The sequence below is a fragment of the Borostomias antarcticus genome (assembly GCF_949987555.1).
Source record: "Borostomias antarcticus genome assembly, chromosome: 11".
Lineage (NCBI taxonomy): Eukaryota > Metazoa > Chordata > Actinopteri > Stomiiformes > Stomiidae > Borostomias > Borostomias antarcticus.
In genome coordinates this window covers 20,395,760-20,423,228 of record NC_140244.1, presented here as the reverse complement: position 1 = coordinate 20,423,228, position 27,469 = coordinate 20,395,760, and the positions used below count along the sequence as shown (strand labels likewise).

At 44.3% G+C, this 27,469-nt stretch overlaps 2 protein-coding genes across 2 annotated transcripts in view; both read right to left on the bottom strand.

Annotated features, from left to right (window-relative positions):
• hspg2 (heparan sulfate proteoglycan 2) overlaps window positions 1-20,105 on the bottom strand; it is a gene marked incomplete at its 5' end in the record, with an annotated part of 98,700 nt that extends 78,595 nt beyond the window's left edge. Inside the window, one exon of the mRNA XM_084445331.1 lies at window positions 20,037-20,105. Within this exon, the coding sequence (XP_084301457.1) occupies window positions 20,037-20,105 (69 nt within the window). The remainder of the gene's footprint in view (window positions 1-20,036) is intronic.
• Window positions 20,106-21,396: 1,291 nt separating this feature from the next.
• casp9 (caspase 9, apoptosis-related cysteine peptidase) lies at window positions 21,397-27,301 on the bottom strand. Its single transcript, XM_084445371.1, has 11 exons — window positions 27,195-27,301; window positions 26,752-26,897; window positions 26,386-26,593; window positions 26,189-26,281; window positions 26,049-26,113; window positions 25,768-25,944; window positions 25,560-25,649; window positions 25,281-25,428; window positions 24,825-25,013; window positions 22,238-22,347; window positions 21,397-22,011 (listed from the first exon to the last, which is right to left on the bottom strand). The coding sequence occupies exons 2-11, from the start codon at window positions 26,881-26,883 to the stop codon at window positions 21,895-21,897; spliced, it is 1,329 nt and encodes a 442-aa protein (XP_084301497.1). The 5' UTR covers window positions 26,884-26,897; window positions 27,195-27,301; the 3' UTR covers window positions 21,397-21,894.
• Between the last annotated feature and the right edge of the window lie 168 nt (window positions 27,302-27,469).

The window sequence follows — 27,469 nt, the reverse complement described above, 5'->3', positions numbered from 1 at the left end:
CATACGGTAGTATGTTTTAATGAGCTCAGATACTCTGACGATATGGAAAGCTCTTAGGAATTAAAGGATTATCAAACTGTGAATAAGCAAGCACACTGTTACTTCTCAGGGGTGACTGACATCCATCCTTATCATGTATCATTGGGATTCACTTGTTGGCTCTTTTCCCCTCTCATAGAGCCCCCCCCCCTCTCTCTCTCTCTCTCTCTCTCTTCCTCTCTCTTTCTCCCTCCCTCTGTCTCTCTCAATCTCTCCCTCTCTCTCTCAATCTATCTCTCTCTCCCTCTCTCTCTCTCAATCATTCCCTCTCTCTCTCTCTCTCTCTCCCTCCCTGTGAGGCGGGCGGCTTCCTCTCCGCCAGGCGGTTCCCCTGCCTTGTGATGGCGAGGTGCCACCACATAGCAGCTAGCCGCCACAGCCCAGCAATGAACAGCACACAGGGAGAGCCCCCCCCCCCCTCGTCCTCTCACACTGCTGTCTATTTACACCACGCTCATTGTTTAGCGAGACATGTCCAAAGAAGTGCCTGGCTTGTGTGGACTTGTATGGCGAGGCAGCTATGTGGGGAGAGAGAAAGGAGAGATGTCCAAAAAACACAATTAGAGAGAGGGAGTGATTACAAAGGAAGACGAAATGTAGGTTGCTGCTAGGGAGGTTTTCTCTTTCTTTTTTCCCCGGGGACAAGGGGAACAGTGGATCCAGCCAGTAGAGAGGGTTGACTGGCAGGCATGTGTGCACACGTAGGGAGTCTGAGACACATTCATACCTACAAGCACACTAGTCCATACATACAGAGAGAACAGAGAATACGCAGCACAGACAACAAAGACTAGCAACACTGTAGGACATACTGTATTTACCTATGAGAGGCTACTAGCCGCCATTTTAATTGGGATCTGAGTAAAGCAGGGAAATCATTCAATTCAACTGCATTCAGTCACTGCCGTCTCAAACAAAAGTTTATTTCACAACAAAGGAAACTTTCAGTAACAAATCCATGAGGAAATATCCGTTTCAAAATGCGAAATCAGAGAATTGACAACTAAGCATTTCCATGGTGTGTGCCACTCTCCCTTTACTGTATGATTCAAGTACCCAGAGAATGACTCACAGGGGAGCATATTCAGTCAAAGGTTAGCAAGCATGGTGACAGGGGGAACAGAGGTGAGACCTGCCGAAGACAAGGCTGTGAAACCAGACACCTCTGTCTGATACCACCCAAAACACAAGTCTCTCAAATCAGGGGATCTTTCTCCACCTGAGTGATGGCAGAATCTTGAATAGGCTACGCGTGGCTAAACAATGGAACGGATTCCACAATGAGATCACCTTTGCCTTCAGCGATTTAAGTTTCAAAATTGTCAACTTCGATTTAGCTGAGGGAATGTCAGAAACGTAAAGTTCCTTCAATTGCCTAAAGGTTAAAAAAAAAAGGGTTCAGATTAGAGAGGTACTTGATCTACTAGCAGTAGAAGTGAATTGTTGCCTGTGGGTAAGTTGATGAAGTGAACACATACTAGTTCAACTTTCCTTGCCTGTGTCTTTGAGGGACAATATGACACCTCAACCACAACCCCCCCCCCCGCCCCCCTTCAATTATCACCCCAGCAGGAGTCCCCCCAGGAGCCCCTCTCTCTAGAGACCACCTAGGCTTCCACGGTAAACCTACCTCCCATGGTGCAATGCAGCAGACCCCTGCTGTCAATGAACAAGCGGCCTGAGACCACACTTCAGTTACATCCATATACTGTCAGATCACAGAAGCACACAAGTATCAGTTCACTGTTTCAGTGTGGGAGGAGGCCTCCTATGTTTTTATAAGGCTCAGTGGTCTGTGGGCACTCGCTTTTTATTGGAATGGTGGTTTAGGCCTTAAAAAATACTATAGCCTACTATTCTGATGGCAAGCGTGGTGAAAATACCACCAAAAGTGCATGCCTATTATCAGTTCATGTTAGACCATGCCGATGTTGAACAGGGATAATGAACGGCCAGCCAGTCCTTATTGAAAAATAAGAGGTCCGCTAGTACGTTGAGAGCCCTGAGGCAGAGCTGAGCCCCAAGCAACCAACGCAGCTTGGCTCCATAGCAAGATTGCAACATTGGATAGCCTACTGTATTTAGCCTGAATTTGACAGGCTAAATGAGACATTGGGGACGTGGAAGTCTGTGTTGTGTCTTGTCTGGGCCTCTCAATAGACACACCGAAAGCACAGTCAATAGTTAAGTTAGCTTCACGCAAGCTTAGACGTTTCAGCGTTCGAACTGTCGAGCTGTGTAATAACACACGTTAGTCAACAGTCTCGCATGGCCAGACAATGAGTCCAGCCAGATCTCCACACTTTGTTTACGCTGTGCCAGCGCAGGATAGGTCTAGCTGGACTCATTACGATTCGGGGATATGGGGGGAAAACACTGGTTTCTTTAAACCAATGACAATTGTCGCTGGCGGAGTGGTTGCTAGGTTGTTGTTGTTTCACAAACTGTAGATTGGGAGAATCTCTCATTGCCACTGATTGGCCGACCACATGAATCGGTGGCACTGATGGGCAGTAATAAAGGAAATGACAAGGCTTATCCCCAAAACCAACGTCTGTTGAGTCAGACTTGTCAACAGATAAAAACTATCAATTCAGATAACAATAATCAATTAATTCTGCCTGACCAATGTCAAAACACCGAACAAAACAGAAAAATCCTCACCTTGTGTGTTTGTCACACTGAAGAAAACATCAACATGTATCACGGGGCTAAACATAGCTCTCTGTTTCCGCTAACGCCTCTCGGGAGAGTGACCTGCCCACAGGAAGAGGCTCGAGGCAGCTCCGGTTCCCCAGACGACAGCTGAGCGGCGCTCCGTGGGGACCGGCGGTGGCAGAAGCCGCGGATGTTTATTTATAACGGGACGGCCCCAAGCATCGGCGCTGTCATTCAAGAAGCCCACTTTCCTTCCCCTTTCCTTCCACTTTCCTTCCCCTTGCCTGGCCTGCCAAGGAATGCACGGCTCCATAACGTACAGGACCTGACGCTGTGAAGAACACCTCTGAAGTGAGAGGCGGAGATCAGATTTGAAACGCAGGAGGACATCAAAAGACATGGACTTATACAGGACTATAATAGGCATCCTTTGTACAGATGTACAAGCCAACCGACCCCACCTAATAATCAATTGATTTAATACATGACGTGTAACTCAAATTGAAACCATAATAACGTTCAAAAGAACTATTTCCATCATAGGTCAGATATCGTGAGCTACCCCACGCATGCCACAGAAACTGACGTGATACTTAAGCTCGGAGTAAACAGGCCTGGGCCAGGAGTTAGGAGGGAAGTAACAGCAGCTGTTTGATGGCTCTGATTAAGGCTCTGGTTTTCCACACCAGCAGAGGCAGCGGTCACGTGACCTCTGACCTCCACTCTGCCTCTCGTTCTCACCTCAGGACCAGCTAATCTGACACCACCTGTTTCCATCGCCAGGTCCACACAGAGTGCCAGGTCAAAGCTAGTTAAGTCAGTCAACTGACATTTCTCTCAGTATCACACTGGATTGATAGGCACATTCCAGTGAGGAAGGGGTATTACACCGCGCAGTACAGTCAAACCGCACAATCTGTACGTATATAGCCTCCAAGTTGCGCTCTGTAAATTACAGTATTCACATTAGAAAAGCAGGCCTAAAACGATGACATCACCTTTCTGTTGAACATGAGCTCTCTTGTTGGTGTGAACGCCGAGGAGAGAACAAGCCTGCAGGCCAGGATAATTTCATGCTGTAAAGCTACTCTGGGATGGTTCCCAAAGGTCATGCTATTCGCGACGGCTGTTTCATAATTAACTGGGATTTGTCAGCATACCACGGTGAGGTTTATGGGATGTCACAGCATGACGAGTATCTCCGACGACAACGTTGAACCTCTTTTTTTTGGTAATCAGAGACGCTTTTTTTCAGCATGGAACCACAAAACAAAGCCTCCTGCTAAACAATGCTGCAATTGAAGTACACCATCTGCAGTTCAAAGACTCCATTTCTACATTGTGCCAAGATTAAGGGCAATGATCAACTTTATATCTCAATGACTCAGTATGAACAATAACCAGGCTGAAAGAAGATGTCTAGATCATGACCCAGGTGTTTCGATGTAGCAAATTGAGCGTGAAATAATATATGCCGTTGCGCTCAGACTGGTGTGTAGTCCCGAAAATTACAATCAGAATTAAGATAGACGGGGACCGCACTCAAAGAAATATCTGTGTATTTTTATTGGCACAAAACGTTTTCGGCCATCCGGCCTTCTTCAGTGTGCATATCAAAGTGAGTGTTAAACATAAAGCCTAGTTAGTCTAATGCTGCTCCATCGCTCACACTGGGAATGACCTGACAGCTGTTTTCTTTAACCTGTGCAGCATGGGAAAGACACGACTGGGAGCAGGGAGACAAGATGACTGGGTACAGAAATTAGACCTGGCTCTGCTTCACACACACACACACGCACACACACGCACGCACACACGCACGCACGCACGCATGCACGCAAGCACACACACACAAGAAAAATAACCATGGCATGGGGATAAGGTCAACTTTCATTATCAGCCCCAGAGACTGCATGGAAAAGTTTTACAAATCCTCATCTTAATCCTGAAAAACTACCTGAGGATTTAGGCCTACAGTCCAATGTATTTTATTTGCCCCCAAAACCTATAAACCCCCCATGTTTATGTGAATTAGTACAGTCGTCTGTGATCACAGTCAATCATTCAGTTACATGGGGGATTTCAGAGAGATTGGCCAAGCGTTGTTGGAAACAGATTTCCCTACAGCCGTCATCTGATACTTTAGCGTTGGTTCAGACTGGCAATAGGTGCCAACACACATTTATACGACAATTGTGCTAGTTGATTATTTCCTTTCACTTGTGATTTAAAGGTAAATGTGCTTCATTTATCATACAATACACACACACACACACACACACACACACACACGGAGGGAGAGGCGACAGAGGAACACACGCACACACACACTCAGGAGCATCGCCGCTGAAATCTTTCCTCTGAAATATCCCCACATGCTGTCCTTCCACCAAGGGCAGCCAGGAGCAGTAGGCAGCCCTCACCAGGGGCCCCCAGGGACCTGGTCCAAGTGCCAAGGCCAAGTCCTGGTCAGGGGGAGAACATGTGCCGGCGACGGCCCATGTGGGAATTGAACCCAGGGCCTTCTTGCTGCGAGGCGGTGGTGCAAAGCACTGTTCCACACATGGACTTGCTGCTAAGTGTACTCAAATGTCAGCCTAATAACCTAATTATGAGGAAGTTAACAGATCATATTAGAAAGTTAGACCAGCTATATCCCTTTCTTATAGAGACCACTGTAGGTCCTAAAATAGCCAAGCTATCTAAAGTAGGGAATACCCAGAGATGACTACAAGGGACTGATTATGAAGAGGCTCCAGCTTTCACAAACGATACAAGAGCTGCTGTAATTTCTATGTACAATACTAGTCTCAGTTTCTATGGCTGTTGGCAAAATGTGCTTGTTGACTTAATAACGGAAAGCTATCCACGCTCTTTCAAACAAAAACACACAAACAAAACACCTCAGAGGAGCAGCCTAGGGCTTAACTCAGACGCCAGAGTGGTGGGGGTGGAGGGGGGTGGGGTTTGGATGACTTGCCAAAACCTGACAATGCCAAACACAACTGACCCTTTCCCCATCAAGACAGGAGAGCTACGAGGAGGACAGAGGAGAGCTACGGGGAGGACAGAGGTGGAATTCTTGGGGGAGATAAAAATACCTCTGAAGCGACGTAGCTGCAGGTGTTATTTCACCCTCCTCCAGAGGCCCCTGGGCCAGAATGGGAGGCAGCATAGGCGGCAGACGACCCATGGGGGCCTTCCAGCCCTCCGGCCCTCCAGCGCAGTTCAAGTACCACCATTTCAGAATAGCAAGAGTGGTCTGTTTACTGCTGCTTTGCTCTACGTAGCCATACGGTGTGGATCAGAAAAGGCTAGTCTTGAAAGACGTCCCTTTCAGAGGTGCGGATAGTGTTTTTTTTCCTTCAACAGCTTCATCTCAGGACTCATCCGTAGGTCCGCACTAAAACCGTTCTTCATAATGGTATATCTGTGTTCAGCTAGCATGATCAAAAGTGAGAATGGAAAGAGTCAAAACCCTGTAATATAGAAATCAATGAGTTTTCTCTCAGGTGAGTAATGTTCAGAGTCAATGAGACCCTGAGGGGATCACCCCACCTCTCTAATGCAGCTCTTTATATCCAAACATTGAGCCCTACAATATCCCAGTGTGTGAGTCCATGGGTTTGTTTGTACAGTAGTAACCTGAATCCAGTTACATATTCAAAGATGCTTTTGTTAAAACCTCTCCTGCCGGCTGCCCCAAACCGTTCCCAGATTCGTCGTACCACAGGCATAGTACAGTAGGTGGCAAACACACAGCTTTGCAAATCCTCGCACCTTCCCATCTGAGGTCACCTCCAGCCCAAAAACCAATAAACATTGAAGAAAGGAACGGTTCAGAACCGGGCCTGTGGTGAGAAGTGGAGGACACGGCCAGCAGCTGCTCAGCATTTCAGTAGAAACCCTCCTGGAAAAATGGACTCGGAAATCTTAAAATAGCTCTGCACTTAACACACTGTAAGATGTTCCTCAGAGCTTGCATACAGATGTGAACAAATTGGTACAAACCAATGTAATGCATGACTAATTTCTTTATAGAGGCGATAAGGCTCTTGCTTCATGGAATATGTCCAAAAATAAATATTTTCAAAAGATTTCCATAACTCATTCGTGAAACACACTGTTGCTGCCCAAGAACGCTCAAATGTCATGAAGCACATCCACCTCTAGCTACGGTACATGACCCTGTGCTTGGGGCTAACAGGCAATTTTCCAGGTTTTCGTCCATGTTCTGCCGGGGGCGACCTGCTTTCCCCGATCGGAGGATCATGGCAAATTAACAGGCGGCTACAAAGCCAGCCGTTGCTCTTCACAGCCAACCTCAAGCGGGGAAATGTGAACATTCCTGCAGCCAATTATTTGGGTTCAGCATGTGAGAAAGGATCAGGTGCCCCACTTTGTCTGCATGAAATGCTTTGTCTCTGATTGGCTCTCCGCAGCTCCATTCTCTGGTTTAAATCCTTGGATTTAGCCTCCCCCTGTCACCCACTGACAAAGGATCAAGGAGCCGGGCACTCGCAGACCACAGGATTATCTCCTCTCCGCCTGGGCCATGAAGGAGAGGCTGAGACGGAGAATCCTGGGGTCGCCGGGGTCAGATTTCATCAGGCACACAGGTCCTATGTTGGGCCAGCTATACTGTAGCCCTGTCTCTATAGTTCTATATAATGCATATCCGATTTTATCTTGCTATCTTAGCATGTCCATAAAGCAGGCCGTAATACAAACGAAGAAGTCCACCCACTCATTCCTCCCACTACTCAAGGGGTTTAACGAGAGAAATAACTTGGCTAAAAGTAGCTAAAAGTTTTGGCAGCTGTTGTTTCAACAGTAGTACATTTTGCACACGGAGTTCATCAAGTTGTTGAAATCCCTCCAGCTCTAGAAGCAAGTAGGGGGAGGGACACTGGCCAAGCGCTGAGTGGGGTTGGAGGAGACAGGATAGGCAGGCTGTGACTGCAGGATGAAGATATGGTTATGAATGACAGTTGGTGGGGGCCCGTACAGACTACACAATATTTTTGTCTACCATGACATGTCAGATTAGGTGGTGTCCGGGATACTGGCAACACTACACAAATGACCGTGACAAATCATTGTTTGCTGTCTTTCACGACCATGCGCGTCATATTGCAAGTTCAAGTAGTTGAGTCAAGAAACTGTCCATCATGGAAGAAGTATTGCATGCACTTCAAGCTTTATTTATACTAGAAATTATGGTGGTGGGGTGTTATGCCAAAGAATTCCCCAGCAGAATCTGACTCCCCTTCATTATCTTTGAGTTTTGAGTTATCTTTTGACTGCCGAAACCATGATATGTAGGCTACCACAACTAGGCTATAAAAAATAAAGAAAAAATAAAATAAAGAAAAAATGATTGTGGACCCGTTCCTGGGTGTCTCGAAGAGGACAGCAGGCTATGGGCTGTCTGTCCTTCAAGGAGAACTTGAGGTAACGGATGTGTTAACATGTAAAGAACACTGTTATCCTATTGATCAACATCAAGGTACGTCATAGGCATGGTCGCAGGAGATGTCAGACAGGCAGGAAAATACAAAAAATTATGACATGCTAGACTTTTCATCGGTGTGTCGTAGGACGTCCCAGATGCCAAATCTCTGATCTTCAATTATATTCCACTAAAAGGCTTTTCGTCGTTCCCGACGTTAACATTTTTGACAAACATTGACACTGTTGGCGACAAAAAATCGGCCCAAAATCGGCCTGAATTTGTGAAGTCTGTATGAGCCATTAGACCGAAGATAAACTGCCCAGGCACTGAACTCACTAGGCTACCGATGTCTTGCAGTTATAGCTATACGTTAGCAACGAGTGCCGTGTTTTTGCAGACTGCAAATTAACTAGCCAAGTTAAGATAGCTAGCTAATGTAAGCTAGTGCTAAGGTTCGCTGTCTCTGCGGTTTTGCCAAAAATTGACTGCCCTCATTGTCAGAACAGCCTTTTACAACCTGTGCTCTAGCCCAAAAAAGTTAAACTTCTTTCAACTGAAAAAAAAGCCTAGAGCTCATAGTGCTAAAATGCACTTGGAACACAGCTCTCACCTCTATAGTGCCCTGGAGCTCATTACCCGTTGTAACCAACAAGAAAAAAGCGCCAGGTCTACAATACACGTTTGCCGGTGGACACGCACCCTTAGAAAGGCTTGGGAATATCCCTGTGTACAGTAGACAATGTCCCTTTGAGGGTTTATCAGGAAAGGCTGATTCAACAGTACTTGTGTTTTGGAGCTGTCATTAGTCATAGTCTGATTTAGTGGGTCTGTACTGTAGCACATCTGGAGACAAAGACAGTGTCTACTGAAATGACAGTAGGCCTAGGAACCCAAGCCTGTTTATCCATTATACACATACCTCTGACTTCAGATGTGCAAACACAAACTTCCCTTCAAATCATACTTTGAGTGAGACAAGGTGAGACACCTGCATTCAGTACCTAGAAACATTCAAGTGAGTTCATATTGCACATTACTATAATGCATTCCCTATGTACAATATATTAATTTTAATCAATAGGGTTCTTCTATATAGATAAGCGGTGTGTTACCTATGAGTGGTTAGGGTTAGGCATTGGTTAGGGTTAGAGTGGTTAGGGTTAGGCATTAAGAGTGGTAAGGGTTAGGCATTAAGAGTGGTTAGGGTTAGGCGTTAAGAGTGGTTAGGGTTAGGCGTTAAGAGTGGTTTGGTTTAGGCATTTAGAGTGGTTAGGGTTAGGCATTAAGAGTGGTTAGGGTTAGGCATTAAGAGTGGTTAGGGTTAGGCATTAAGAGTGGTTAGGAGTGGTTAGGTTTGGGCATTTAGAGTGGTTAGGGTTATGCATTAAGAGTGGTTAGGGTTAGAGCGAGGTTTATAATGAATGGGTTTCTCAATAGCAAAAGCGTACATATGGTATACTTTATCGGTGATACCTGGCTGTTACCTATTTTGATAGAATGATGAAAGCTCTTGATGTGATATGACACCAGGACATCCTGCATTGTTTGGACAGCGGTAAGTGAGTGAAAAGATCACTTCTAGAATCTTGACAGCGATTCTATTGTCCATGAGCCCGGAATTCCCCCAGACAGAGCCCCGCCTGTTTCATTCACAGCTAAGCAAGCTAGATAAAATCCCAGACCAAAATTAAACATGCCCCTCCCTTAAAGTAGTCTTCCTTCCCTAGGTACTCCTAAAATAAAGACATACATTAATACAGTGCAGAACTATGACCAGCTCCAAATAAAGTTCTCAACAGCAAGTAAACAACTTGACTCTCTATAGTAAACAGTCATGGATGGATAAAGATAGATAGAGTAAACTAATGGCACATGTACGGCATACGACTCATGACTCCACTGGAGCTTGATATTCAAAAGAACTCAACATCACACACACACACCCACACACATGCACGCGCACACACATACAGGTGGGCTTCAAACTCTTTTCGGCTGTAAATTTACCTTAACCCAAAGTGACAGAAAAGGAAGCACCCTTTAACATTCCCACATGACCTAATGAGCAATAATCCCTCCATCAAGTAACTGAAACCACAAACCATACTGAGGTTGGCCGTCGCAGATGTGCCACTTAAAACCTATAAATGAGCTCCTGCTCCTGTGCCGCTTGGTAAATGTGCTCATTACAATTAGCTGGCCCCTGTAGGACTGGGACATGAAATGGAGCCGTTAACATGAACGTTTGGTCTTTTAACAAGAAAAAAACACATCCCATCATCTCTAGGGCAATGGGCCCCTCATTTAACATGTGCATTGCTGATATCACAATCAGGATGGTGTACTACTATGTCCTACTACTTCCTTTTATTATAACTTATACCTATAAGTCCACAAACCTCACAAATCTGAAAAGATTACCACAGCATGGCAATACGCCTTAGGTCAAAAAAAGTATGTGAAAGTGTTATTATGTTTATATTACAAAGGAGGCTGTCATCATAGTTAGAGCCGGCAGCTAGGCCTTCTCTTCAGCTAGGCCTTCTCTTCAGCTAGGCCTTCTCTTCGCAAGATGACAGATTAATTTCATCTGTCCTTATAATTCAAAGATGAGGTGTAATTTGAAGGTGCGCTCACAAACCAACTACCTTGGCCCAACTGAGACATCTGTTTGCCAGAGGTTTATGCTACAACACAAGAAAGCGGGAGGCCCAACCTGCTCATTCATTGGGAGCAGATGTGAAGCATCCATTTCCTATTATAATAGCAGGTAATTACAGGCATGGGAGGCACCATGTGTCGGTGTGAAAACAGCCAGGGTTCTGGGACGCTAAAAAAGGCGGCAGGCTATGAGGTAAGAGAGTACAAGCTGTGAAACTAGACTACAGTCTCAGACTGCCGTGTGACTCACCGCCTCGGAAAATGAGTCTTCCGAGCCAGTTCATGACCTTCTCAGAAGGAAGGCTCTAAAAGAGGAAGATTTCTGGCTCTTGACTTTCACACCTTTTAAATGTCACTGTGTTCGGGAATTATACCGATGTATTAATGCTACATTTCCTAACATGGAGATACTGTTATCCCCCTCTCCTTTTCAGAACTTTCCCTATAAGAGCAAACATTCTGTTGTCATGGTTCCAGCTGCTCCGGCAAGCCTGTCTGAGGGGCTCTGGGGGAAATAGCGATGACGGATTTTCAGAGGCATCACTTTCTGGGCTGATCAGACAAACGAAAACTCCAATCCTTCAAATAACAGGCCTGGTATAATAGACGGCTCTGTCCCTATCAAAACAACAGGGTGAACTTAGACATGTGCCCGCGGGCAGGCCCTGTGTCTGTGCCAGGGAATTTGACGGCCGTCTCACCTCCGTGCCAAATCTCAGTCCCAGCGCGCTCTTGACTCCGCCCTTTGTGCCCGTGACAGGGCGGTAATGGTAGCGTGGCGGGAGGCTCCTGGTGGAGGAGAGACCGGGTCCCTCTGCCTGGTCCCTGTCACGGCTGACCCCGCCGCCTGCCGGCCTCACCAGGACTCATAATTCACCCTCTCCCAGCTGAGGGGAAGAACCGTTTAATTACCCCTTTTAAAGCAATAATTGCTCAACTAGGCTGGATGTGCTGCTTGAATGAATCTGAACTAAGAGCAGAGTCCTTCGCTGCCCTGAGTGACCGCGGGGAGCTGAGATCAAGGAGATCTGACCTGACTGGGTCGTCTCGCAAAGATTCATCGGTTACATAAATTGACTTGATCAACGTAAAGGTTTGGAAATGTGTTTTCAACTCAAGTTACTCAAAGGTAAAAAATAGTTCTAAAACCAAGTTATGAAACTGGTAGCAGCACAATCATGCTTTAGCAGTTCAATATTCTTTATATCCTAATAGTAGTAGTACTGTATTGCAGTAGTACTGTAATGTATTGATCCCTGGGGGGAAATTGCACAAATTGCACAAATAATGAGCAACAGTTGACAACCACAGACCCATCCGCAGCTGGGTGGTGAGGGAACACTTGGTGGTTTCCTCCAGAAGACTAATTCCCATAAACTGTGCGCTTCCACAGAGAACGAACAGGCAGCACCATGTGCTTTCAATAAAGCTGCTCTTGAAACTGCAATCAAAAGATCATTATTATTGTTTACCTGTTACAAGGGGCAACTGGATCTCATCTTTATGAACATGGAGGGCAATTGTAAAACGAATTGAGTCGGAGAGCATTTGCAGGGGACTGAAGATATATTTAGGAAAGAACTAAGCCTTCATGATCTACATGCTTGGTAAATACACTCAACAAGTCCGTTTGTGACTGTGAGACTACACAGATGTGTTTGGATGACTACTCAGCCCCCAGGAGTCAACCCATGGTTTGGGTGGAGGGAAAATTATACACAGCCACTTTGGGCTGAAAACCACAGAAATTCTCTCTCAGTTGCAACACTATTGCAAGGCCAGTGTTCAGCTCCAGCATGGATGCCAGGTACTACTGGGTTTCAGACCGTTCTAGCACTGGGAAACCTCTGGGCATAAGATGGATGCTAAACATCATGTTGGTTAGGGCGTGCTGTATGTAGGTAAATATTTTCATTGGGCTCTGTTACAGGCACTCCACATGAGCATGAAAAAAGATTTGGTCTAAAATGATTCAGTCAGGCTCAGCAGGGCGATGACCTTGAGTGCTTTCCGAAGGGATGCATTTGACATCCTTTGTCTGGAAAATGTTTAAGGCAAGATGGTGATAATGGCTGACATGGTGCACAGCGGTGCCATCATTTTGAAGCACTCAACCACACACAGGATTCACATTCCATCCTTATCAAACGGTTTGAGTTTCGTTCCTACACCGTCTCCCATCGCGAAGCTTTCTTCACCTCACACACACACACACACACACACGCACACACACACACACACACACACACACACACACGCGCACACATGTGCAACCTTCTTTGTTTTTTATTTTTTTACAGGACCACCACGAAACCACCCATATCATTCCAGCCACGCTTAGTTACGAGCAACAACCCCTTTGACCCACAAAGCAGTCTTCCAATTAGAAAAGGAAACTACACAAGTGAATGTCATAGTTGCTTGTTACCTTAGTTTAATTGTCAAACAATACCAGTAATTGTTTAAACAGAGGTGAAGAAGACTTTATACCTATAACAAAATGTATTAATGAAGAACAAACAGTGCCAACAGATTTACTCTTGGGAGCATTGTCTGGCATATTGTATACAGTGCAGCGTCAATATGAATAAATCTTGTCCCCTTTTAAGAAAGTTAGCATCAGTAGTGGGGACAAAGCTTAGAAGATCCTTGTCACTGATTTTTGACACTACATTTTCTCTCCCCTTCATTGTCCAGACTTCATCTCTGGCCAGCAGATGCAGGCCTAAGGCCAGGGTCTCTGGAATTTGCTATCGCTGTTGCTCGCTGTTCATCAACTTCACAGTGTGAAGGCTATTTTGTTTGAATCAAGATTTTTTTTTTTTCCATGACAGGGCGCTTGTTGGCTTCTGACATGGAACATGCTCCTTTAAAGGAAACCAACCTGGTTGGAAAATATCGCAGAGCAGGTCTCGGTTGAGACAAACGGTGATGGAAATTCAAATATCCCCCAATAAGCCTCTGAGAAAAACGAACCACAAAGGGTAAGGTTTTGGCACGATTCTCTGCCATGCAGTTCAAGGTAATTTATTAAATTTCTAGTTCCAACCTGTTAACAGCCAGGTTACCGCGATGGATCTGCTATGCAGCTCTGCCACCACCACTTCAAACAGTAGAAGGATCTTAACCATCTGCTGCCTATTTTATATTACCTCAGATGTCATTTTTTCCCCCTGGGAGAGCACAGTGGATTCCTGTATGTTTATTCTTTCCAAGGGGATTATTAAAGGTGCCGAGACGGATGTTAGAGATAAGGATGCTTGAAGATTTGGGGATTTTTCAAATCCAAACACACTTCGGAGAGTAGATGGTGGGGCAGCAAATAAAGCCTGTTCATGGCTGTGGGTATTTTTAGGGGTCACGCTCTCAATTGCACACAGGAAAGCCTGAGTAAACTTTGCTTTGGGGAAGTGAGGTTCGTCCTGCAGATAATTCCAGGTTGATTACCCCGACAGGATGATGATTCAGCAGGGCCAAAGTGTGCAGACCGTCGCAAACCGCAGCTCCAAACAATGGGACTGTTGGCAGCCCCCAGATCACGACCCTTTGACCTGTTGCTCTAAACATATCTCATGATGAAACAAATCACTCAGACAGATTTCCTCCTCCGCTGCTCAGGAGGATGTGCTGGAGTGTTGTGTGGAGTAAGCAGTGGTCTCTCTTGGTGGAAAATCAGCCGCAGCGTGCGCAGCCATGTTTTAACCTTACCACTAATGGAGTGTGGTCGACCGCCCCGCTAGAACTACAACAAGAAGTAAGAGTGACCCATGGAGCACACAGGTGTATAGTCTACGAGAGAGAGAGAGAGAGAGAGAGAGAGAAGGGGGGGTTCCCATGGGGCTGCTGTTGACATGCTAACACAGAGCAGACTGCTTCTGGACGCTCAGGGATTTATCTCTAGCCTCTGCAGCGAGCCTCTACAGACTGAGAGGGCCAGAGAGGGGCTGGTAGAGAGGGGCATAGAGGCTGAGAGGGGGTGGAGAGGGATAGAGAGGGCCAGAGAGGCTGAAAGAGAGGTACCAAGGGGAGGCCCAAAGCGCTGACTTGAGAGCTAAACACTTCCAGAAGTAGGTCTACTCAGAGGCAAACTGAGACATATTTTGGCAGCGGCTTCAAAAGGGGCCTATTTGCCAACCACGCTCTACATCACAGTTACAGTGTCCTGGATCCATAAGGTCAGAGGTTCTGACTCTAAGACCAGGCACCAGTTCAGATTTTGTATTTCATGCAAGTGGAAGGGGTTGTTTCCAGCAGAGTGTTCAATAAAGTATCATTTTTCAAAGGCAGGATAAAAGAGTCAGGTTGACACAGTGTCAATAGAGACCACACACACACACACACACGCACACACACACACACACACAAACACACACACACACACACACACACACACACACACACACACACACACACACACACACACACACACACACACACAGTTTAGGAGAAAAAAAATCATGTTATGTTTATACATACATACATACACATTTGTTACAGGTTTTCGTTGCTCTCCATCCTGAGGTTGGTTTCAAGATTAGTACTGATCTTTCTTGTTTGATTTTCGTTTTTGTACAGTGCCGCTACTATTATCCATTCTGTATTCCTTATTATATTGTACTTTGTATAGGCTAATATTGAATGTTGTAGCTATCTATGCTATTCTTATTGTACCATATGATTCTGTTCATGGTTAAGATGATTGCATCTTGTGCAATTCATGTTTGAAAAGCGCTATACAATTGAATTATTATTATTATTATTATTATTATTATTATATTGTTATTATTGTTATTATCATTGTCATTATCAATATCATCATCATCATCATCATCAAAGTGTGACACTGATCTACTGATTGGTCATCTTGTGATGTGTTTCAGCTGTGCTGTCCCAGCTGGTATGTAGAGTACAGCCCATTCTCCATGTTTAACCATGGACAGGGAACACATACGTAGTTCTTTTCTTTGTCATTGTAGCCTGGTAACACATTTATAAGCATGAATTGTAGTCGTTAACACTTTGGTTTTGTATAAGGCAATTTATGAAAGTATTAACAAATAAACTCCCATCTAAAGTAGCCAATCATGTAGTCCTAGCACCCTGTATAATATGCTGCAATGTAAGACCTGTTGGCCCAGTGCATCAGTTGGATAGAAGATGGCGTGAGAGCTACACCTCACATGAACTAATATGCATGTTGTTGATAGTCATCTCGTGTTGTTGATTTAGTTGGTGGGATTCGTTCTTTTGGTTTGTCCCTGGCAGATCTAGCGAGCATCCATGGTGTCTCTAGGCTTGGCCAGTAATTAATTGGTTTGTCAGTAACATCTTTGTTAGTTCCTCTCAAACACATGACATTTTTGGTTGTGTTTGTCTTTGAAAGTGTAACATCTTTCTCTTGCAGTGAGGCTCTGTAACCGTAGGCCAATGAAATTCCCTCAGCCCGCCTCCCTCGCTGAGCGTCAATGGTTTAATGAGAGACTTTGAATCTTCTTTAGGTTGAGAAAACTGAGATTCTCTTTTTTGGGGGGCAGGCAGGGGCTTGTCTTACACTAAAAGGAAGGAAAGGCATGGGCCCTCCAGACATAGCTCAGAGGGTTAGAAGCCATCAGCTCTGGCCATAAGAAACAATGAGCTGGATTTGTGATAAGCAGTCCACAGGACGACAGGGTCAAGCTGTGCTGGCCAGGAAGGGCGGAAAAAGAATAATACTGAAACTAGAGACTAACCAAGAAATCCTCGCATTAACCCAAAATCCAGAGTCATTGCATCACTGAGTACAACCAGGAAGCGGCTGCTATACATGACAATACATTAACTCTTCTCAACAATTAGGATGGCTTCCGAGTGATTTCACACCAATGGGAACCATGCAGTGAGACAATGAGGCACTCAAAAGACAATGACAAAGTGCCTTCAAAGGGAAAGTGCCATACAGTCAGTTAACTTAGCATTTCAATGAACGTAGGCCAAGGGGACAGGCCGGGAAGAACGCAATCCTTCAACACAATCCATTTCTCATGTGACCTCATCCTGAACTCAAATGGCTCTTTGACACACATATCCAGAAAAGAGGTATGAGGGAAAGGCTATGCTCAAGCTTCATTCTAACACAATCCACCACTGAACAGATATCAGAGGGGGAAAAAGGCAGCCACGGCGCTTAGACCTTCATTTTTCCTGTTTAGATTTTGCGAGGGGCCATATTTTCATGTAACGTTTCGATTTCGATGCCCGTTTCAAAAAACGGTCATGAAGATCTGGGGTTAGGAGACGCGAGGCGAAGACAGCAAAGGGGGCGGACGGGGGGTGAGGGGTCTCCCGTTGCGTCGAAGGGAGTATGCGCGCGTGTCAGCACATGCACGGCCCGGCTGTACCAGCTGAGCTGCAGCTGTGTTTGGAGTCTGCCCGACAGGGACGCGACGCACATGAAAGCAGAGCAATACCACAACCGCAGAGCACACTGCTTTGTGGGCCGGCATCTGAGGAGTTTGTTTGTAAAGCTGAGTGTGACGGACTACTGCCTTTCTTAAACGAGTCCTGAATACACTGCTTGCTGGAACCATTATTTTCTTGGCAAACAGTTTAGAATTGTGTGAATGAATGACTTTTAAAAGAAGACTTAACTCATAGTTTGATATCTGAAGTTCTCACTATCCAATAACAATGGCACTGCCTTTGAAATAATGAGAAAAATGAATGCAGAATGTTGTCTCCCATACAGTAGGTACAGGCTGATCTGAGTTGTGTAAATCTTGAGGAGGTGAACTGGTGAACTGTGAAACAGCCTCAGGTTCAGAGTCCTCACCTCTCTGACCTCCAACCAGGCCCCAGTCACACCTCACTGCAGAGTAAACACCGGCCAGGCTGCCTGCTCTCCACATGTGTCAATTTGTTTGAGGAGAGGAAGGTCCTATCAAACAAGATGGCCTCTCTCATGAGCTCTCTCGCTGGCTCAGCAACGCAATGTTTGTTGAGCCAACTCTCTTCTCCCAATTAACTCAACAGTTCTTGGGGGGCCCAGACCTTCAGCACTGTTCAAACTGTGGTATGCTGCTGCTGTTTGCTCTGCAGCACTGCAGAACCAATTGGTAGATAGAGTTGTCACGTACTCCTCTGTGAATTAAACAGTTAGCTGGTTTGAGAGCTTCAGAGATAGCCAAGACAGACACTGATTTAATTTGCTTATTTACTATACTGCTGGATAGGAGCACTAGACACTATCAAGGCAATCAAGGGATTGAATTTCACAGGATGAAAAAGACAACAATGACATGGCCAAGGCTGTATATGGTCATAGGAATCCAGGCCTCCCTCCTCCCCCCCAGTGAAGTCAGCGGACACTTGCGGCAGTCTATACTGGGATCGCTGGGCCAAAATTGTCAGCAATGCTCATATGATCAACAGCAAGGCAGGCAGATAGCCATGGTGAGACTACAACCCTTGGCCTTGACCACCCTAAATACTGTGGAGTTTTGCTATTAGTGGGTATATGCAAATAGCGTCTCTTCCAGTAATGCAATTGAACATGAGGCTTCAAAATTTTTTCAAGCTTTGTAAAACTTTCTTTTGCTATTATTGCTATTATCTCTTTCGACAATAAACCACGTTGACTGAACGACCCCCAGAAGGATGTACTGGTGGATCATAGCAGGATGTGGCCACTTGACTGTGTTGTAGCGCAGCCTGTCACCCAATTAAGTGTTTTTATTGGTGTTCATTGTTAGAGTTGATTGATGTGAATGACCCTGACATTCCTCCTGAATGACAGAAGCCCCCATAGCAACTCCAGTGCACGTGCTTAATTGAATCAAAGAGCCCAGACCGCCCCAGTCCAGACACATAATGCAAAAAACAGATGCTCCTGCTTCCGGATAATTCAATTATGTTGCTATTGTCATACTTGCTCTTCAGTGAGCCTGTGGTGAAGGCCATCTCGAATAACCTTCAGCGGTGTGGTCGACATGCAACACATGATGGCTCTGTGGGGAATTTTAAAATAAGCTGAACTATGAATGTGGGATTCATATTATGACAGTGAATCATAGCACAGCCAATAGGTCCTGCAAGGCGTGCGATCACCAAGCCCCTCTGTTCTCGACAGATCAACGTTCTGCAACCTTTAGGCCATGTTCTGTTTACTCTGACTGTTTCTCAAGCAAGTGCCAGACTTACTGTAGGCCATGTCTGGGGGGTTCAAGAGAATGCTATATCTCTCCTAAGTGGCTTTGCCTCTGATCGATGGAAAACGGTATTGCAGGTAGCCAGACCATGACAACTTTGTATGATAGAGGGCAGATAGGTGAGATCAGACATGATCTCTTTGTGTTCTTTCTTAGCTCCAGACATCTCATATGTAGCAGGGACAAACTATTTATTACTGGATGACCTGGCCCAAAGATATTTACTTGATTCATTAATAGCTTTCAAACAAAAACATTAACCCGCAGATGACAAAGAATCAATTGACATTATGAACCGATGAACCACTTATTGAAGTCACTCGCCCAGAAATGTGGATTCCAGAGGTTCTGGACGAACATATTGCATCAATTGATTTACTGTAGGTTACCCCCCTTATTCTCCTCCTCCATACACCATTTCCATTTAAACATTTTGCATGCATGCGGTAGGCTACAGTGATATTTTATGCTGCACTGGTCTAACGGTAAATGCCTACACGGTAGCAATGTGCTGCTATGCTAATTCATAAACTAATCTGACGAAATTCCATGTCTGCCATGTGTTCATTAACCCTAACCCAGGACATAATGTGGACTGTTGCCAACTTATTACCATGCAGTCAATACAATACTATACAATTGTGGTGTTTCAACTTAAGTGAGAAGGCTTAATAGGCTGACTTCTTTTTAAAAGTTTAAGGGCATGTAGACGCCAGCTATGAATAGCTTGTTTCTATGGACAGAATTAGATCAACTCGAGGTTCTAGTTTGTCAGATTAAAAGCATCTCTATGGAAAGTATAAAATGGCATGACTGTGTGGATTGGAATCTCAGCTCTAAACGTGCAGCCCCCCTGGACCATATAAAACAGCTTGGCATAAATAGCCTAGTACAGGATTGTAAATCTATATGCAAAACTTTTGCCTTTATTAGGACATAGAAGGTGGGTGCTTCAGCGCGCAAAATTGAATCAAAATATTGTTTGAGGCCATAACCCTGCCCATCAGAAACTCTAAACAAGTATTTGAAAAGTTACTTACATTAATCAGATGACATGTAAATATCAAAGAGACGATAAGTCCAGTCACGGAGTGGATCCGCGTGCCCATTTTCCAACAACCCAGCACAGGCTGCTTAATGCTGGGTACAGGAAAATCAAGGTCCTTCACTTCTGGCCACTGAAGTAATGTGTTGCGTGCACCTTTTCACACTTTCTGTAATAGACAAAGTGTTCTTCTGTGTCCCACACCCGGTGGGACTTCATTAACAGAGAAAGATCCTTTTGCGCGGTTTTTATATGTAGACAAAATAGAAGCGAAATGCGTCGTGAAGAGGGGATATGCGCTTCGCCTCTTCGGCCCCACTTTCACCGGCGCTCCAAAAGTTCGACTTGTAATGCAAGCACAAGTCCCAGGGAAGTCCGATGCAACGGGGATACACACTGCCCTGTGTAAAAGGCGGAATGGAATTCAGGGAGTGCTGGTAGGCAGCAATCCCACGGTGTGGAGACGCCACCTAGACCTGGCCCATTTTACATGACTACATTATAACTGTTGCGTAAAGAAAATCTACACTTTTTAAAGATAAGGCGCATTGTATAGTGACAAAATAAACTAATGAGATTAATATAGTTTGCATAGCCTGTTTTGCAGTAGGTGAATCAGACAAAAAACTTCTGATAGTAGACTTGCCAACTTGTTCTCAATATGTCTAAGTGCTAATAAACAATGCATACCCTCGAGCGATAATGCACAATATGGCAATTTCCCCCCAGGCCTGCCGGCACGTGCAGCATTGTGAAGGCTAAGGAACATCCCTTAGCAAAAACAAAAACGCGTAATTGTATTTTTGATTTTGGCCTGATATCACACACCTTCACTCACCTTTCATGAGTATATAGAAAAGTTAGGCATAAAGAGGAAATTACCTGTTCTGCGTGCATTTACCTGAACATTGGCGCCCTCTGTCGATGTTGTGTGCGTTACAACGAATTGTTAAAATGGGCAGGGTGGTAAATATGTCAATAGAGACTGTACTAACAAATTCTTTACAGCAGTACAGTATGTCTCAGTAAAAAACAGTGCAACCCAGACAGCACGAGCCAGCTGGAACTGGAGCACACAGCTGTGAAGGGATATGAGATCAGCCAAAGAATATGAAACACTTCCGACCTCTCCATAGGTCAACTCCCTGAGAATTGGATATAGGCCTGCATAAATAATGACTGAGGAGAAAGTGGGCCACAGATGTGGAATACAGTAACTCTTCTAGTCATGTTCTCTTGTTCTCACAATATGTTCCAAATCATACCAGACAGACCTAGACAGAAAATTACTTATACACGTTGATACTTTCTATTCAAGCACCTTTATCTTAAAATTGTTTGTACAAAACCAGTCTAGAAAAGTGTAAAACAATAATCAATACAGCAGTGCACAGTGCAATTCAGACATCACCTTGTAAGTCTTCACCGACATCCAATAGCAACCCACACCCACAATAACCAACTTGCACAAATAGATCAACCGAAGTGGGAAGTGGTGACAGTATTCGTATGACTTTCTAGCAATAAGTAAGACTATCATACATCCTGGTTTATTTTATGAAGAGTATCTCATGGGCCAAATATTTGTCTTCTTCCATTCCAATCAAGTAGGTTTAAAATTAATCTTCACTTTTCATTGTACTGTACATGGTACCTGTATCATGCACATATGACAAATAAACCATCTTGAACCTCAATCTTAAATCCATAAATCTTAAAAACATATAGCCTGCAATTGATTTGTCACATAAAGCTCATTCAGTTTTTCAGTATGTTTAGACAAACTTTGATAAAGGAAACGTATAAAGCTATTCATGTGTCACTAAAATCTCCCGAGAATGACACTGCTCCTGTCATGTCTGGTTTGGCCTCTGGGTTTGAAAGTAGAGGAGTTTGCGCAGGAAGTTAAAGGAACCAGGCATCTGCTTGTAGAGGCCTTTGGCAGAGTTCTGAGAGACTTCATTGTTCACCTGCAAATAAATACAACACACTACACTCAGTGCTTCAAGTGGGATTATGCATTCTGTTGTTAAGTCTCAGACAAACAGTCTCATGTGTGATAATAAAACAAGCAACTGTTCAGGGGCAACGAACCAAGACAATCAATCAGGTGACCTTTAATTTAAAATGTATATTTTGTATAATAACACTAACTCAACCAGAAATCACTTGATGTATGTCAAGAGGAAATCTCACCATCGTTAACATGGTGACCAGGTCATCAGCAGTAGCGTTCTCCTCGAGGACCTGATCTAATGTCTCGACATACCAGGATCCAGCCTGAGTATCTCTCCAAGACACGTAGCCTGTGGAAGTCACAAAGACAAACAGCAATCAGAAAGACATTATCAAGTCACATTTACTACTGTCTAGTGTAGGCGTTGAAGGCAAACCTGGGCCCTGTACTACGAAACAGGATTACGGGGTTAGCGCGATAACTTCAGGGTCAAGCCTGGTTTATCTGTATCACGAAGGTGGATCACTTTTCACCGTGCTATATCGCCATGGTAACTTATGCTGCCGAGCTAACCTGCTCAGGGGCAGGTTAAGTTCCATATTACGGATCAAAACTTATGAAGCACTGCCCGCTGACTGATCAATTCACTTGGAAAATGGCATATATAAGATCCCATATGGAACTTCTGTGTGCAAATTAAAAAAATAATCTCAGTGTGCGAATAGTGAGAGGTTCTTTTAGGAAGACTTTTTACAGACTGACAAAACCCTCCTTGGCTCTCCCTGATATCATATGAAAGATTGAGGAATGACTTAGTCAGCTGTTTGAGACATATTTTGCCAGAACTTGTGCATTTACAGTCCTGCAGACTGTAGACTATGCACTGGCTTGCGTTTTGTTAGTTTACTTACAGTTTCATGTAGGCTGTAGGTGATGTGGAGAACCAAGTAAAACACTAATTTCTTATTCAATTTTCATGTCTTTATTGTTGATTTATTACACTAGTATGGAGTCAAAATGAGGCCAGAAAGCATTGTAAACGTAAGTGAAGTATTGTAAACAAAAACATATGAATTGTAAACGTAAGTGAAGTATTGTAAACGTAAGTGAAGTATTGTAAACGTAAGTGAAGTATTGTAAACAAAAAATATATAAATTATTACTTAATTATTAAAAAATAAAATAAAAATTGCATTTACAATACTTTTTTGCGTTTACAAAACCTTTTCTGCATTTACAAAACTTTTCTGCCTTTACAATACTTTTTCTGCGTTTACAAAACATTTCTTGCGCTGCAAAACATTCTGGCCTCTCTTTGACGTGGGGGCGGGGTTAGATGAGTGGCGTGTCCAGAGAGGAAGAGGCGGAGTTTCGGGATGCCCACCGCAATATATAAATCAAAACCATAGAAGTCCAAAAAACGTTGGGCATCCCGAAACCCCGCCTCTTCCTCTCTGGACACGCCACTCATCTAACCCCGCCCCCACGTCAAAGAGAGGCCAGAATGTTTTGCAGCGCAAGAAAGTTTTGTAAACGCAGAAAAAGTATTGTAAAGGCAGAAAAGTGTTGTAAACGCAGAAAACGTTTTGTAAACGCAAAAAAGTATCGTAAATGCAATTTTTATTTTATTTTTTAATAATTAAGTGATTATTTATATATTTTTTGTTTACAATACTTCACTTACATTTACAATACTTCACTTACATTTACAATTCATATTTTTTTGTTTACAATACCTCACTTACGTTTACAATACTTCACTTACGTTTACAATGCTTTCTGGCCTCATTTTGACTCCATACACTAGCCTCCCGTTCCTAGGAACAAAGAGAAGTAGGCTACATTTTAATTGAATTTTGATAGCACCAATACCTGGCAATCAATGACGTTATAGGCCTACTGAAATCCCTTTTTACCGTAAGCTTATAGCCTACTTTTCCACCTTGAGCTTCACTTTTTCCATTTTAATATGTTTTATCTTAATCTCCATTTCTAAACTCCTTTTGTATAGAGACATTACATTGTATACTCCAACCTGAAACTATAAAAAAATTATAGCCTACATTCACTTTATGTAAGCGTCCCTTGAAAGCCTGCAACTTAAAGAATAAAATATATAGGCATAAATTACAATTATTGCTTACATGCCATAAGAATACACATAGCGCAGTGGTCTAGCCTACTCGTGTTCATGAGGATATTGATAAAACGTAAGCAGTCGGCAATATTTTTCCAGCTTTCCTTCCTGCCTTTGGCAGTAGCGACTTTTGCGCCTGGATTCAATAGTTAATATTTCTATAATATTGCTCCTCTTGTGTAAAATGCGGTTGACGGAACTTGGTTATGCGTATTGTTTGCCTTTTCCATGGCCGTGTCCGAATACTCATACAAAGTTTTGCGATTGGTCACTTTCTGCAAATACCTCCCCTTTTACTGTGAACGCACAACGCTCATAGCCACCATCGTAGTACTGTTTATCCGTGATTGCGGTTTGGTTTGGTTTACTCGAGCGAGCTAGCGAAAAGTTATCCTGGATATGTTGAACTAGCTTCTTAGTACAGGGCCCTGCAGTCCACACACATACATGTAATGGATGATAAATGGACTGCACTTATATAGCACTTTTATCCAAAGCGCTTAACAATGGCCTCTCATTCACCCATTCACACACCAATGGCGGCAGCTGCCATGCAAGGTGCTCATTGGGAGCAATTTGGGGTTCAGTGTCTTGCCCACAGAAGTTCAAATCCCATGGGATTTGAACTGCCGAACCTACGATCACTGGACGATACGGTCTACCTCCGGTCTACACACACACACACACACCTGGAAAGGTTGAGTAGGACACCAGGATGTCGCTGGGTGTGGGCAATGAGGCCCTGGCGTCAGGTTCATCAGACGTGCTCAGAGAGTCACTACTGGAGGACATGGGGATGGCGTCTGTCTGGTCATCTGCTCCGCCAACACAGGGCTTAACCTCGTCCGGGGACATCTCAAAGCCAATGTCTCTCTCACCTGCCAGGGAACAGCGCACAGACATTCCTCTGAGACCCCTCATAGCACAGTACAGACTCCCTTCAGGCATGACAGATTATTATATTGTCAAATCAAACTTTATTTATATACCGCATTTCATACACAAAAGCAACGCAATGCTCTTCACAGAAAGAAAGTGTGTGTGCGCGTGTGTGGGGGGATACTGATCCTACCCCTAATTTTCCCGCGGGAAGTAAAAAAAACAAAAAACATATTACACAATAATATAGCTGGCTAGATAATTACCTCCCCCACAGGCCTGAATGAAGAAGAGTTTGGGCTTCCCCTGCAGGGATGGGCAGTGCTGGCCGTTGAGATAGTTTGTAATGATCTGAACAGGTACCGAGGCACCGTCCACCCCATGCACGGCACCAGGGAAGCGGTTGTGACTCACCTAAAAACAGGCATTAGAACGGATAGAAGCAAATCATTCTCCTCGGACAATATCAAATGTCCCCAGATTCCATACACCACAAACACTGGGTTACCCGAGAACAAGAGAAAGGAACACAGGCCTTAATGTACCTCAGCTCCATGTGACAGGATGATCACCACACAGCAGTCATATTGGGAATGATCCTTCTTGGATAATGCAGACAGCTCCTGTCTTATTTGCTGAAACACAATGATTTACTGTATGTTAGCAGTATAGTCCAATTTATATGAAATTATCTGACATGAACTGAAATAGGAGGATAATCAGTAAGGGGGGCTGCAGAGTTATGGTCCTCACTTTATATTTCAGGTTCTTCTTCACTACAACAACAAAGTTGAGGGACCTGAATCTCCTCTCCAATTTGTCACAATCGATGTCGGACCCTTTGCGATTACTCAGCTCGGACTTAGGGTCAAACTCCACATTGTTTATGATGAGGCAGTGTCCACTGGGGCTAGCGTCCATTTTGTAGGTCTGTGAAAACATGAAAGAGAGAGAGAAATAAACATAATAAAAATGTATTATGTGAGAGGAAATAAAATAGAACTGAACATGTTTCAGAAAAAAAATTGTGTTACCTGGAGACTGTCACGTCTAGTTCTGGGCGCTGTTGCCCTTCGTCTGTCATATTCATTTTCAGGGGCTGTAACAAATTTATTTTTACACTTATAGAAGTTGTAACAATCCTTACAAAATATTGAACATGATCATCACTCACATGGACTTGGAGTGTCAGGCTTCGGCAGTGGAGCTGGATAGATAGGGGGCGGAGCCTCGCCTATCGCAAGCCTATCAATGTCCATAGGAGAATCTACCCCCCCCCCCCCCCAAAAAAAAGTATAATTAAAAAACGCAAAATGTATTTACAGCAAGTTGTGGATCCATTCGTAGCTACCATACGCATACTATACTCACAAACTGGCAGAGGCTGGACAACTGGCCTAACATGGACCGGGGAGAGAGGGAGAGGCTGGCTCTGTGGCTCTCCGTCCTGTAGGAGCTCTGCCAGTCTGTGTTGCCCTGTCTCATGGAGACACTCCAGGAATGCTGGGAAGGCCTGGCTACCGCGGGTCTCCAGGTCACTGACCAGCTGCCTGGCTTGGTCCCGCCGGGTCCCTGAGCTCTGAGAAAGAGGAACAAGGTGTACTTATAATGAGAACTGAAACAGGTTACAGTATGGGGAACAGGGAAGGTCAAAGAGAGCTGTCAGGTGCTGCAACTAACAAATGTCCATTAATAGTCTTTCTGTGTTGACAAGTAGGGTGCCAGCACCTTTGCTACCTTTATCTCATCAATCATGTCTTGGTTGAATACTCCTCTTGATAGAAGGCCGTCATAAATGTCTGATGGGTCCAGATCTCTCACAAGATTGATTCTATTGCGCTGGAGTATCTTCCTTTGTCTTTCCTCCATCCTGGCCGGAAGATCTGAAACAGAGCATCGATGATTAGATATAATTTACAGGCGAGAGAAAATGATCTTGATTTAGCCATACCACATTCATTTCAATAAAGCCTAGCCATACCTCATCTATTTTCATAGAAAGCGAGTCGTATACATTCTGTAGGCTAGAAGCGATCTATCTGCTAACGTTTAGCACTTCAAGAACGAAGTGCGTTAGGCTAGAAAATTAATATAACTTTAACCTTAATCACCTTAATTAAAATAGCCGTAACTATGTTGTTGGTGAGTATAAACCATTGATGTATTAGGTATAAACATACCAGCTCCCCGTGAAGTCCCTTCTCTGTTGAGTTTCACCCACACCTTCCGTGTTTACATCAGTTTTAAATGATTGGTGTATTGGAAAACTACACTTTCAAAATCCATGAGTACACTTGGTTTGGATCTGTAACTGTGCGCCGGTTGAACGGGGGCGATTTGATCGCACAGTGTAAACACAAATGCGACTATCCGCTGCAAACGGAACAACAAAACAAGTTGCCCTACACGCATAGACGGTAATGGAACACTCCAACTCCCAAAATGCCTTTCGGCA

Excerpts from the sequence above, each read along its gene's own strand:
- casp9 (XM_084445371.1), bottom strand. The coding sequence starts at position 26,883 with ATGGAGGAAAGACAAAGGAAGATACTCCAGCGCAATAGAATCAATCTT. Across the intron at positions 26,282-26,385 it reads TGTCCAGCCTCTGCCAGTTT|ATTCTCCTATGGACATTGAT; the intron begins GTGAGTATAGTA and ends GGGGGGGGGTAG. Across the intron at positions 25,014-25,280 it reads CATTCAGGCCTGTGGGGGAG|GTGAGAGAGACATTGGCTTT; the intron begins GTAATTATCTAG and ends GTTCCCTGGCAG.